The 14,556-nt window shown below is 50.5% G+C and overlaps 1 protein-coding gene across 1 annotated transcript in view; it reads right to left on the reverse strand.

The window, feature by feature from the left end:
- SH3YL1 (SH3 and SYLF domain containing 1) overlaps positions 1-13,535 on the reverse strand; it is a 20,337-nt gene extending 6,802 nt beyond the window's left edge. Inside the window, exons 1-8 of the mRNA XM_025045781.1 lie at positions 13,442-13,535; positions 12,681-12,791; positions 10,454-10,567; positions 8,469-8,533; positions 4,664-4,776; positions 3,672-3,800; positions 2,002-2,170; positions 1,358-1,418 (exon numbers count right to left, since the gene is read on the reverse strand). Coding sequence (XP_024901549.1) covers positions 1,358-1,418; positions 2,002-2,170; positions 3,672-3,800; positions 4,664-4,776; positions 8,469-8,533; positions 10,454-10,567; positions 12,681-12,791; positions 13,442-13,535 — 856 coding nt within the window. The remainder of the gene's footprint in view (positions 1-1,357; positions 1,419-2,001; positions 2,171-3,671; positions 3,801-4,663; positions 4,777-8,468; positions 8,534-10,453; positions 10,568-12,680; positions 12,792-13,441) is intronic.
- Positions 13,536-14,556: the final 1,021 nt, after the last annotated feature.

The following is a 14,556-nucleotide window of genomic DNA, read 5'->3' on the forward strand; positions in this document are numbered from 1 at the left end:
ACGCAGGTTTGGGAACGGCCGCCGCGGGGACCCTGCCAGTGACCGGGTCTCTGTGAGCCCTGCGGGCGACACCCGGCGGCTGCGCAGGTTTACACCTGGCGGGCGCGGGCGTCCGTTCCGCCACCGGCAAGGGGCTTTCCGAAACGCGCACTTTAGAACGCACACGCGGTCAAGTTCACGTGCGCACTCAGGCCCGGAGCAACCGCACGCGACTCCTTGGGAACGTGAGTGGGCGCGAGGCAGAAGCCGACGCCCCTTTCGGAAGACGGTGCGGCCCCCCGAGAGCACGGCACGGACCGAGTCAGGGGCGGCGGGTCTGGTCTGCGGGCCCTCCCGGAGCGGACACTCGGACGGCCCGGGGCCGGGCCAGGAGACGCGCAGGTGCACGGGCGGGTGGGGGGCGCGAGCCTTCTGCGACGCGCGGCTGGACTCACGCGGCTCCCCGCCCGTAGGTCTGCCAGGGGTTCGGGTACCGCCCGGGGGTCGCGGCTGCCGCCCCGGGGTCCGGTTACCGCCCCGGAGTCGCGGTTACGGTCCCGGGGTCCAGGTTACTGCCCGGGGGTCTCGGTTACGGTCCCGGGGTCGCGGCTACCGCCCTGGGGTCCGGGTTACCGCCCCGGAGTCGCGGTTACAGTCCCGGGGTCCGGGTTACTGCCCGGGGGTCTCGGTTACGGTCCCGGGGTCGCGGCTACAGCCCCGGGGTTGCGGCTACAGCCCCACGGCTGACGTCTGCCCTCCGGGACTGAGCGGGGCTGAGAGGCCTTGCAGTGCAGGATATGCGCCAGGGTCCCCTTTGTGCCCCAAAGCCACAGCACAGCGCCCCCTGCCTGACAATGGGTGGTACCTGAGACAGTACCAGCAAATACAGTGCCACTCACCAGTGACCTCTATCCAGGAAAAGCGGAATTCCAACAGTGACTGTCACAAAAACAAGTGACCGAAAGGGGGCAAAGGCCAAAACATGCTGCTGCCTAAACTTACTTGATTTTAAAGCCACTTTATGAAATCCTGAGCTCCCAAGCATCTATGATAAAATTAATATTCAGATATATAAATCTGTAAGTATATAAGAAAAACAGTCTCATTTTGTTCCCATTTTAAGTTGGCAGTCTTGGCAGAAAGACACATGAGAAACACTTTAAAGACAAAGCTCTAACTGGGAGCAAATGCATTTTGAATGAGAACAGACATTTTAACGAATCACAGCATGCGATTCTGTCTCAGGTGTCTAGAAGAGGCTGACATTTGTTTTTCTCTCTTTAACTCTAAAGTTTAACAATGTAGCTTGATTTCCTGACAATAATATCTAATGACTGCTTAATTATAATTGTATTCAGATTGCAACAAAAATACTGACTTTGGACTTGTGCAGGTGACTGCTGTGGTCTTGACCGTGGTTTTGGAGACAGTTCCTTCACCTGCAAGGGAAAAAAAAGCACATGATCTTAAACCGCGTTTTTGCTCAGGAGCTCCGAAGGCGTTTTTTCCTAACGAGCACGTGCGGGCACTCGCTGACGAGGCGCCGGACGCCCGCGTGGACTCGCTGGGCTGCACTGGGTTGAGCTGATAACATACAGATGCCGACAGGGTGGGGTGCTCTGCAACAGGAGTGCACCTCAGCCAGGCACCCCGCGATGACCAGCACGGGACAGGATCGCGGTGACTGCGAGAGGCAGTGACAAGTACGACCGAGTCAGTTTTCACTCCGTACGCTGGGGGCTGAGTGACTCTGACAGGGTGCTGGGGAACTAGGTGAGCTGGGGACGCAAGAGCCTGCACCCAGAGGGGTCACTGTCAGCAGCTGCTCCCGCCTCAGGCATCGGGGTCACGCTCTATCCTGGGAGGGAGGCCTCCATGGGGACAGCAAGGTTCCCCGGCCCCGTGTGTATGACATTTCACCGGCACCTCCCGTGAACGCACTGACAGGGGCCGTCCCGTGGGTCCCAGAACACTACGGGGCGCGCCCTGTGACCCCCCAGGAGAGCGGGAACCGCGCACCGCGGCGGCCTTCCTCTGCCCCCTCGCCGCCCTCCTCGCGCTGATCCGTCGTCCCTCGTTCTCAAACTTTTCAGTGAAGGAATCCAGAATTTCATAAAGGTCTTCCGCTTGAGCGGGCCGTGGAACATCTCCGAACAAAATGTCACAAGCTCGGATGTCTTGACAGTAAAATCTGGTAAGAAATATCACAGTTTATAGACATAGATCTTTTCTACAGTTACGGGGGGACGTGTGTGTGGTTACTTCTTGTAGCTGCTTCACACACACTAACTACCAGCCACCGCCCACGGGAAACCCTAGGTTCACCCCAGGCTCACCGCTGCAGGCGGCCACCATCAATGGTCTGACATGCCCACCCTTCCTGCAAACACACGCACACACACACACCTGTGCATACACATGCATGCGCATGCACGTACACACACACATCTGCGGAGACACCTGCAGGCACACGCGGTCTCACAGGTTTACAAGTTCCTTAATAGTCCTAACCCAAGGATTGTGCTCACATACACGACTCTGTAATTTCTTTAAAATGTGCATTTGCTTCAAAATTATGTATGATTTGCCACACATGTTGGAAGCCCTGCAGCTGAGGAGGGATGTCCCTTTTAGTCTACCCAGAATTTAAGTGACATTTGGCTGGAAAGTCCTCCGAAGGCCTAGAATTAGAAGTTCCTAAAGGCATTCCTAACTTGTATTTCTCAAATTTATAAAACCAGGAGTAAAACTGCCATCTCTATGAGATGAAGAGCTCCACAAACCTGGATTCCCCCACCCCTCCCATCCTCCGGCTCCTGTGGTCTACCACCTGTGTCTCCAGGTGTGCAGCTGCATGCTCAGCGAACTGTCTCTGCTCTCTCTTATGAGGTGAGTCTGTCTGCTGCAAACCCTCAGCCGTGCCAGCGCCATCGGGCTCACAACCGGTGGGATTTCTGCCAGGTTCTGCAAGTAGCCTGGTCTTAGCTTTTTATTTTTCTGGGCAATCAGACATATTTTAGAGGAAATTTGGAAGATCTAGAAAAAATAGCCCGATGCCAGGTTAAAGTGGAAGTTCCTCTTAGCCTGTTAGGGTACTTCCAAATCCTTTTTTTTTTTTTTTTAAGTCAAAACTGGTCTCTATTTTAGGGAAGAAAGATAAGGGCAAAGTGCGCTATCAGGAAACCTCTCCTAATGAGAAACATTTGGTTGACCCAGAAGTTGTAACTGGTGTGTACCTCTGCACGTTTGAAAATATAGTTAATGTGATTCATCAAATAAAATATTATGTAGCCATTAACTTACATTTATGATTCTAATATTATAATATTAAGTGGAAAAATAAAATTTACAATTGAATTGATTACGATACAATCACATATGGCAAAACAAAAAAAAATTAAGCTTAAGAAAATGTTGGAAGGCAACAAAGCGAAATGTGAATAGTTCATTTTAAAGGGTAAAATGTTTTTCCTCCTTTTTAACTTTTTTTGTTTCCCAAATTTTCAATAAGTACATATTATTTCATATTGAATTTTTAAGTAAACAAATTCACTCTCAGAGCCATATGTTGTTAGTTTAGAAAATATACGAAGGTACTCTAAACTCAGAAGAACCACAATACAAATCTATGAAGTAGTATTTTCTCATGACGCTGTCTTTAAATCAATTAAAGTCACCTAGCTTGCACTTACTTTCGATTAGTTTCTTTCCTTTCAATCAGACAGCTGCCTTCTAAACTTATGCCGGCAAAGAGTCCTCTCGACTTGCAATAGGTAAAGACGGCAGCCGAGCTTCTTAGGGCCACGTTCCCTTCCAGGTTCCTGCGGACAGAGGGCGTTGCACCTCAGACCCGAGTGGGCGGCTGCACTGCCGGCCCGCGTGGGACAGGCCACCGCCACTTCCCTGGCCTGCGGATGTTTTAGGTCCTGGCGGCCTCAGCTGCACGTGTTCACAGCGGCACAGAGGACAGATCGTGGGGGAGGACACACTACTGAAGGCCGTGATGACCCACAGGGCTGCGCTGTGCAGAACACGTTAAAGCTTTATTTCCAACTTCGTCTTCCTTCCCCAAAACAGGGAAATACAGCCCGAGAGTAGCAGACTGTGGACTCTTCACACTGAGTATTTTCATGGGCCTTAGAAACGTTTTTAGATGATTTCACTGTGTAACTTCTATAAACAGTCTGGGTTTAAAATATTTCTAAATGGCTCAATTAATGCAAGAATAGTACTTGCAGGGAAGTCCGACGTAAGTATTTTTAACGACTCTCAAGTAAAATGCTTCCATTTCAGTTTTTCAGAATTTCGTTGGAAAGGGGGCCTTTTGTTTTCTGATCAACATTGTCCTTTATCAGTAAATTAAATTAGACTTGCTTTAGCTCCTCCAAAGCTTAATGTAAACTTTATATTAAAGAAATCTCAGTACATACAATGGCCTACATTTCAGAAATATTTCCTTTCTTTTTGCGTGTGTAGTTTCAAATTTTCTCACTGCATCACACCGGCTGTGTTTTGTAAATTTTGTATTTGTAACCAATCTCAAACCTTCTGGGAGATACAACAAATATAACAGAAACGAATCATGAATTTGTTTCATTTTAAATCATCTTTTCTCTTAACGCACAACGATGTGCAAGTTTTCACCCTTTTCTGCAGCTGTTCAAAAGCACCTTGCAGCACTCACCTGCCCAAAGGCCCCACGGCCACAGTGCAGTTCCCTCCGAGTGTCAGGTTACCCCCTTTTGCAAAAGCTTCTACTGCTCTGTCATAATTCAGAATTATTACCAAATCTGATACCTAAAACACAGAAACCCATTTATTTAAAAAATAATTGTTTAAATATTATTTAAAGCAGATACTGATGAAAACTCAAACGCCTTGTATATAACGTAGCAGGAATTTCAACGCAGACAGAACGAATATGAAAGAGGAGTCGAACCCTCATTCTGAGCTGAGGGCGTCAGCAACGAGGGCTTCTGCGGGCGACGACGCGGAACAGCTCTGGGCGGTCGCTGTGCACACTGCCCCGTGTTCTCAGCAGCCTGCTGACGCAGGTGCTGACGGGGGTTGGTGAGGGTGAGTCAACGGTCACAGTGATCACCAGAGCGGGCCAACGCGAGGTTATTAAAGCAAAACCAAATCTGAAGAAAGCCGAGCCGAAGACGCCATGACGGGGTGTGCAGCCGAAGGCCCAGGGACAACCCCCACTCTGATGTCCCTGGCGAGGCCGCGCGCCTACGAGTAGGGACCGGCACACGGCAAGCTCAACTTAAGTCCCGGGGGTTCGAACTACAGAGAACACCTGCCCCCCGAGGTCGGTCCTCAGGAAGGGCAGGGACCGCGGGGAGTGCGCTCCAGGGGTGTCTGCGGTGGCTCCGGCGCGCCCCCCAGTCACACTGACGCGGTCTCACCCCAACCCCCTTCTCAGGCGCTGTGGGACCTGGGCGGTTGAGGCTGCCTTTGCGCCTCTGACCTTTCCACGTTAAAACCTGAATAATGGGGCGCACCTCGCTGAACTACTGTGAAGACCAGACCCACGCATCAAGCGTACCCGGAAAATCAAAGGCATGATGGCATGAAGACAAGAAGCTGGGGTCGAAATTGAAAGTATTTGGGTGTGAATTCCATCCCTCCTGCCTCTTGCATTTTGTGCGACATTGGGCGAGTGACTGAGCAGCTCAAAAACTACAACGGGTACAGGAATAGTAAGCACACTTACAAAGATGTACGTGTGTGTGTGTTCATATGTGTACACACAAATATGAGGCTGTTTGAAGGGTGAATCAAAATCATTTCTGAAGCCTGGCATGTTTGCCACGTCTCAATAAAATACGGAAAGGCCAAGCAGACTGACGTTTTAAAGATGCCTTAATTTATACAGTTCTTTAAATCTTCTAAGTATTTTCAAATGGATGTTTTCAGCTGGCCCACAGAAGAACACTTTTATTCCCAAGTGAGTCTGCACTTGACGGGACCTAAAGGAGTTCCCGACACAAGCAGATTCTTAATAAATGTTTAATCATTTAATTTAAAAAAATACACTCAAGTTTCACAGGACAAAGTAAATACGCCAGCTAACTGACCCACGTGAAACACCTCACCTCGACTCCCATCCAGTGGTACTTGCTGTTGACAGGTGGCGACTTCTGAGGATCATGGTGTTGAATGGTACAGGATTACTTAGCATTTCTCAGGCACAGCTGAGTTTTGCCGAGGGCTGTGTGATCTACGTCTGTGTACATTTTTAGGGGGCGGTACAAACCGCTGTGCGTCAGGACTGGTGTGGACGCCCCGGGAAGCTCAGCTCCCTGGCCCGGGTCGTGCAGACAGTTACGTGTCCTCAGTACACTAAGCGAAGCAAAACTGTGCCAGTCAGAGAAAATAATCAGCCCTTTAACTTTCTGTCTGAGCACAGCTCCATTCTTCTGACGTGGGGAAGACCGTCCCGTGTCCTCCCGCGACACCAGCTCGAAGACCCCACAGACAGGCCGAAGAGCAGCGGGCCTGCCAACAGAACCTTCTCCTGGTCTAGGGCCCGAAAAGGAACATGACTGCACACTCCCCAATGGTCACACTCAGTCACATGTGCTACACGTGTCATCGCCTGTGGGGACGCATGGTGGGCCAGGAGGTCTCTGAGTGTCCAGGACTCAGGAGACGGGCCTCGGTCCCCTCACCGTGGTGGCATCGCTGGTCCCCAGCCCTGCACCAGCAGGCACCCCCGCCCCCCAGGTGCTGATGGAGGTCAGAACTGGGGTGCCCAAAGCCAGCCCCACGCCTCGAAGCACAACGACTCCACCCTGCAGTGAGCCTTCTCTCCGTCACCAGACAAGGGAGCGTTCGCCCGGGACTGTAGTTCATCCCTTGTCCCGTTTTTCTCCAAGAACTCCTGCTCACTAAATCAGGGTGCCACGCCTGTCTCGGGCCCCATCTCTGCTGAGCCCAAAAACACCCGCGCACTCACTGTGTGGTCTTAGGCCAGACGCTTGATGTCATCCCGTGTCCCCTGCCCACCGCACGCGGTGCCCCAAAAGCCACGGTGTGTACAGATGGACATTCCAGCCGGGGCTGGATGGGGCGCTGCAGTGAGGGGGCTCAGTGCTCACTTTCGCCCAAACGCCATGAAATGGAGACACCACCTGCCTTCCCGGTGCCCCGCCCCCCCGCCCCTGTGGAAAGTGCTCAGACAGGGCGCCCTGCTGGGGGTAGCGCCGATGCTGCACAGCCCCGCGGCTGGCTCTGGGACCAGAAGCCTCCCTGTGAACGACCAACCTGCCCTCTCTGCTCTGTCCTCCGGGAAAGCCAGGGAACTCAACTCAGGTATTTTTCTATGAAACGAGAGTGCTGACCACCGTCCTCTGGGGCCCTGGTGTGGAAATGATTCTATAGGACATATGTGAAATTTTTATGAAAACGTTAATTATTATTGTTAATTATTCTAAAAACGAACGGCAGATAAGATATTCAACAAATCCCTAACGTATGAGTCGATTCCCTGAGAGCTCTCTATGTGCTGGAAAGCAGAGGCACATGGCAGCAGCATCGTTCATGTCCCACCTCAGACGACGACGAGTCTTCGCGGGGACTCATCCTCACTTAGCAAAGACTCATCCTCACTTAGCGGACACTCATCCTCACTTAGCGGACACTCATCCTCACTTAGCGGAGACTCATCCTCACTTAGCGGAGACTCATCCTCACTTAGCGGAGACTCATCCTCACTTAGCGGAGACTCATCCTCACTTAGCGGACACTCACCCTCATCTTAGCGGACACTCATTTTTAGTCTCGGATACAGTCACTGTACTGCAGCTATTGCTTGGTCTCACATCATTTTTGAGATAAATGCTACTCGAGACAGATCCCAAAGCACAGCCTAGCCTCGCACGCGCTCGGGGGTGTGGGACAGTGGCCTGTCGCTCGCTGCGACTCGCCACCTGGCAGAGTGTCCTCAGCGTCACATGGAAGATGGACCTGTGCACTTCGCGTGACTTCCACCCCACGTGACAGACACCACGCCAGCCGTCAGGAACAGTCACGAAAGGGAACAACACGAAGTCGACCTTTACTCGGGAATCTGAAGTACTCTGAACATTAGTTGTAACAAAACTGGGTTTTTGCACAAATGATGGGTCACCGTGTCCAGCCACCTGTCCGGCAATGCCGAGCCCTGGCGTGGTCAACGGCCACCGCGGAGCCCAGAGCCTCCAACTGGTCAGCCGGTCAGCACTGTCGTATCTGAGACATGGCTATGTGCAGATGTGCTAAAGACGGAAGCAGATGCAGAATGAAAAAGATTCTACTTCACACGAAAGAAAAGGAAAGAAATGGTAAACGTTAGGTAGTTTTAGGTGGAGAGTCATCAAGAAAATCAAAGGGAACTGCTTCCGTCTCTGGTGAAATGAGAGAGTGGACATCTGACTTTCACTTATTACATTTCAGGTGCTTTCAGAGAACGTGGCGACGGTGTGTGCGCCACCCCAGCTCACCTCAATTCCGACCTCAAACCCGCCGCCAAGGCCGGCTATTCCAATGGCTGAAGGCGCTGACCACTCTAGAGAAAGACAAACAAACAAATGAATGTCACTCTAGCTTTACGACCCCTTGTCAGGTAGGTAGCATTTAGCAGGACAAATGCTAAAATGAGAACGAACCGTGTTTCTTTTAAAAATAGTAAGAATCTGGCATTCCCACCTGTTTTTAAATGTTCTTTAATAAGCATGTATAAGGCGTTAGATATTCACTGTGGGTCTCTCAGGCTCACAATCCGTTTTCTAATCTTTCTCGGTAAAACGTGTCCGATACCAAACTACTGAATTCTCCCCAACATACATAGCATTTGACAATTCCAATAGCCAATATTTCATAATATTTTATGAAGTAACTGAGCAGTAATTCTAGTCTTTACTTAGAGTTTTGTCATAAGAGAACAAAAGCGTTCACAGAGTTTATCGTGACCGCTCGTGAGGGGACACACCACCAAACTGCTTCTGGTTTAACTTTCTGAGGGCTAAACCGTTTCAACAGCCTTTATGTCTGGTAGAAGCATGAGAAATATGCTATAAATTCAAGATTATTAAAATTCTAATGGGATAAATTTCCTTACTTTTGGAAACTAAGAACAATTATTCCATTTGCCATGGTATTATACACTTCAGGACTATTATATGCTTATTTTTTCTGATATAAAAAGTGAGGTTAAGAAGTTGGGAAAAACTTAGTTTGGTGGAGGGAGAGCGGGAGAGCGCAGGTGAGGTCACTTCTTGACGCGCCCTCCACTCCCTGCGCCCAGCGGTCCCTGCCCCACGTGCCCCGGGAGGTGAGATGTAGCCCGGGCAGGTCCAGGACTGACCTCTGCAGGCTCAGCAAGGCTGTGACGACAGACACGCGTGTCTACAGTCCCAAAGCTAGCTTCCACATCTTGTCAGGGGCTGTCCCCGACCCCTGTCACCGGGACGCAGGGGAAACGCTCAGGTCACCCTCGCGGGGCGAGGGTGTGAGTGAGGCAGGTACTGAACCCAGCGGAGCGGTCCCTGCGGTTGGGAGGTCCGCCCCGAGGTTGCTGGTGCCCCAGTGCCGGCAGGAACCCGGCTAGGGCCCGGGCGGCCTCCTGCACAGACCACTCGCCAGCACGGCCTGGAGCAGGGCCCTGCACTGTGATCCGAGCTCGGCCGCAGCGTCAGATGCACTGTGGGCTCTCAGCAGGCAGTGCCCCCCGCCACAGTCCAGGGCCTCGCGCCCCACAAACACCGGTGTGTCCTCGGTCAGTGAATGGCCCATGCTCTCTCTCAAAATAAAATCACATTATCAACAGAAAAAATAATTATTTACAGAAAGATGCGTTCGCTTACATGACTGAACAGCACGTTAAATTGGTATAAAAAGCATTTCAGTCAGTTATAACACTGCAATGTACATTTTAAATATGACCGTAAATGTTGGTTCTTGGGATTCACGGCAGATATATTTTAATTTTGATTCTAGAAAACCAAGTATTAGATTTCGCCTAAGAAAGTAAAACCAAATTGTACAGATCTGGATATGATTCTGCCTTGGGGATACTCTTTAACATGCTTCGGATTTTGGTATCTGTCATGAGAACAGCAGAAAAGCTTACGGATGACACTTATTTTCTTACTTCCGTAAAACAAAAGAAAACTGGTGCATCACGAAGTTGAGGACTAAGGGTCCCTATCTAACGACAGAAACGCAAATATCGTCGTGTTTAACATCTGCTCCACGAAGGATCGGCACAATGCACCGAGGACGAGGCCGGATCTGCGCAGTCTCGTCCGGCTCTTTAAGGGGAGAGGAGGGTTGCCGAGTCCCGTCTCCCTGGTCATTCAGGCCCATGGCGCCGAGGACAGTGTCAGGGGCCTGGGAACCGTGACGCTCCCTGCAAAGCTGCTCAAACTGCACACAGAACGGAGAATTAAGACCCTCTGCTCTGCCGAGGGAAGAAACATCGACTTACTTCCATCTGGAAGACGTGCCAGCACGATCCCACTGCCTCCTCTGGCAGTCACCAGAAATCCAGCCTTTATCACAGACAGAACGGCGAGGCCCTTGGCCGTGGCGATCACGTGGGCTGCAGGAGGTAAAGACAGTGCGTGGGTGAGTGTGAAACAGACCCCGCCACACAGGCCTCGGGCACTGGGGGAAAACGTCAGAGGTCGGGGGAGGCGGGAAGGAAAGTTAACCATGAAGCAGACGGCTGGGCCTCCGACCCCGCCTCTCCCTGCGTCATAAGTGCTCAAAGGTCCTGCAACCGCCATGACCAATAAGAGGTTCGGATGAGATTTTACTGATATCTAGTAGCAGGGCAAATAACTTGGCGATGTCCATTAATTTAGACTATAATTCACAATTTAAAGTTATTTTTCTCCAAGAAACCGAGATCCGTACAGTGTAGCACGTTAACGCGACGGGGTGCCGCAGAACCTCGACCTTCAAGCCGTACAGTCAGCCTTTCATTAACGTGAGAATCTGGATTCAAAGACGGAAAACTAAGTGATGTTGCCGCTTTAAGATGTTTTCAACTTTATAAATTGATGGGTTAGACTATTTGAGTAACATAACCAGAAGTGCCCTGGAAACACGATTCAATTCACAAAGTGCAGGTTTGTGCACATTTCAGAGAAGTTTGCCACGTAAAGTGAGGTTGACTGATGTACGCGCCCGCTGAACGTGGCACCTCAGCATCCCGTGATTTATACAACAGGGCACCTTTCACGTGACGAGGAAAACCTGAATGGTGGAAGTCATTTCGGGGGCCCCAATATCATTTTTAAGGCAGTTTGACTTATCATCGCTTTAGTTAAATACTGTCAAGGAAGTCAATCCAGATACTGTACCCAAGTACACAAAAGAGGCTTTGTAGGTGTCCCTAGAAAAATATGAACTTTCTAATACAATTATACACGATTTCAAAATTTAAATCAATAACAGATGCTCAGATAATTCGCGCACCAGCATGAAGCAGCGACCCTGGGCGTCTGCAGAGTCCTTCGTAACTAAGCACAACTTCTTAGGAAATGAAGGTGGCCTCTCAGACAGCGGCCTGCGACCTTGGTTCATATTGTAAAAGGTCGTGAACATACTGCACCACAACCGAGAGCTCTGTGCTCCCCGCACAGGCTTACCTGCACAACCACAGGTTGGCAGACTCTAACTCGACACCTCCCATTCCGTTCCCAATGCGTTTATCGTCAGGATCGCTTCTACTCAGGAACATGGGTACAGCAAAAGCACATGCTTTAAAACGAACTTATTTCACACTGCAGAACATTGCTACCAAAAATTCATTTTTTTTGGATGAATTTTCTTCAAGTCCTAAGGACTGTGTCTCACACTTGCACGTGTCCAGAACTCACTTTTGGAGAAGCGGGGTTGGTGCTCCAGGCCTGGGTGGGCCCGAGCAGCAGCGATCTAGGAAACCTGTTTTCTCAAGACAGGTGGGCCAAAGTGAGTCGGTACTGCTGACATTATGGTAACAACAAATTAAAAATGTTCCGACATGTGAAGTGTGGTTAAGGTATTCCAGAGAATCTGACATCAGAAATTAAACTGGTTTCCCCAGCGCAGGACCCGTCAGGCACGGTGGTGGCTGGGAGCAGCACCGCCCACACTGGTTTGCACATGAATCGTCTTTGCTAGAGGCAGGTATTTCTATGCCACACCCTTGAGAACTAGCAGGCAGTGGCTCGCAAAGGCTCACCTCACAGCAGGTTCCAGGCCATTGGCCTGGGCCTGACGGCAGAGCATCCCCTGAGCAAGGTGGCCACAGGGCTTGGGAGCAGGGTCTGATCCAGCAGGTGGGGGGTGTAAGGGCTGTATTTTAATGGCCCAGGAGTCAGTAAACACTGATATGCAGCTAAGTTGGGAATTACTGATTAACGTTCTCCTGAAGCACTATGAAATGTAAATATCTAGAAAGAGAAAACACGAATATTAAAATTTATTTCTGGGATTAGCTAGTGAGTTTGCAAGATGAGTTTGCAGTCCTCGGAAACGGAGCAGAAGGACAGGTGAGTCCGAGGAAAGCGGACGTGGAAGGCACTTGCTGTTTGGGGCCAGGCTTCCTGGAGGGGGCCCTTGGCCGGGTGCTGCCCGCGACCTGCTGCCTGCGGCCCAGGAATGCGGAACGTAATTAAGAAAATGAAGCAAATTCGGAGATGAACAGTACGGGTTTATTCGCCTACCTGGAATGATCTTATCAGGTCCATTTCTGGAAGTTATCTCTGTGAATTCTCTGAGAATTTTAGCAGCCTTCTTTGCTTCCGATTTCAAATTGGAAGGTATAGGGTTATTCACTGAAATTAAAAAGAGTTTAGTGAAAACATCTACTAATTAGAAGTTAGAAATTTATTGTAATTTCATTTTTCTCACACGCAAGTGAGCATTAACAAATCGTACCCTACCAAAGGAAATAAACCAGAAAGCTTCAATTACTGTTTTGTCTTTATTTTTCTAATAAATTAAATTCACTCTGAGATTGGGAAACCCTAAATTCTCAAAAATCCTAGAAATTATAAAATCGTGGGATTCCAAAGGATCTTAAACAAAATCTGGTCCATTCACCCAATTACGTACTTTCTCCCTGTAGTTCTTAACTCATCTCAATACTAATAAAAAAAAATATTAAAAATTTCAGAACAAAAGATGTATTTTAAAATGGTCTATGATAATATTTAATATATTTGGCTATTTTTGTCAAAAACGTGTGAACCGTCTGCACAGATTCTCATTAGTAAAACTCTAGGAGGCTCAGAATTGAGTGACGACTCCAAGCGACAAAGGCCAGTGTCTGCGGAGCACTCTGCACCCAAGCACCGCGGGGGCTCCACGAGCTCGTAGGAGCGATTATTTGTCAGAGCGTCTCACACAGTCCTCCTAGCTCTGAAGCACAAGGCTGGGTCGTCCCCACGTCACAGGCAAAGAGACCCCAAGATCCCTGGGGTACATGTGCTGTTCAGACCATCAGGTGGGCGTTTCACGTCACAGGCTGTCTTGGACGGCTCTGAGAGTTCCGTTAGGCTGTTTTTCGTTCCTTCCATCCCTGCCCTTATTACACTTATGCTGACCTTTCAATCCTCAAGCACTGTAAAAGGCGCTTTCACACGCCGGTCTGAAGGTGGCAACTCTGTTCTTGCCGTGTCTGTGTCTGACTGATTTGGCCCCTAGCGATGGGTTACCGTTTTTGGGAGGAGCTGGGGCTGCTGGACGTGAGTGTGGCCATGGTGCATGAGCTGGCCGTGAGCTGCTTGCAGTCAGCTCTGGCTTTTCAGGGCTTGTTAGATGTTTGGCCTGGAGGTCAGGTACCACGCGACTCTTCCGGCTCTGTCCTGAGTGATCTCGGGGGTTTAATGAGCTCTGTCCACTTTGACTGGGTACTTATAGAACATGACCATACTGTATGCTCACATTTTATCTGTGAAGACACAGTATTCATTACACAGTATTTGCGAGTCTTTCTGAATCAGCAAAGCGGTGGTTTCGCCACTTCCATGTTAAAGGGGACAAACAGATGCAGGTTGGCTCCACCAAGTGCTCTGACCGGCCCCAGTGACAGCACCCGGCCACACCTTCCTGTCTCCCTCGAGAGGGCGTGACCGCCAGGGCCCCCTGGCTCAGCAGGCTACAAGGGTGAGTTTGTAAGGGCGGGTCCCCTCGGGTTGGTGGGCGGGGCTGCGTTCCACCAGGCTGGGCGCTCAAGAGGACTTGGGCCAGCAGAGGCCACCCTGGGGTGCAGGTGGCCAGCAGCGTGTGGCGGGGACAGGAGACCTCAGGCTGTACGGAGGACTTGCCAGGCCCCGAATCACGGGTGGAGGGGCCTTTCCTGGTGCCCCCTCGCCACGCCGCAGAGCCTGCCTGCCCCGGCCAGTCCCTCCGCCCTGGCCCCGTTTCAGCACCGCGGCTGGCAAGCCACCACTGTGTTCCCGTGCAGGGAAGGGAGCCCTGGGAGCAGGGAGGCAGTGAACGACGGTGGCAAACGGTGGCCAGACGCAGTCACCACCTGTCCTTTGGCTGGCAGAGTAAGGACAGTGTTTACATTTTTAATAGCTGAAGACATTAAAT

The sequence above is a fragment of the Pteropus alecto genome, unplaced genomic scaffold (genome assembly GCF_000325575.1).
Source record: "Pteropus alecto unplaced genomic scaffold, ASM32557v1 scaffold61, whole genome shotgun sequence".
NCBI lineage: Eukaryota > Metazoa > Chordata > Mammalia > Chiroptera > Pteropodidae > Pteropus > Pteropus alecto.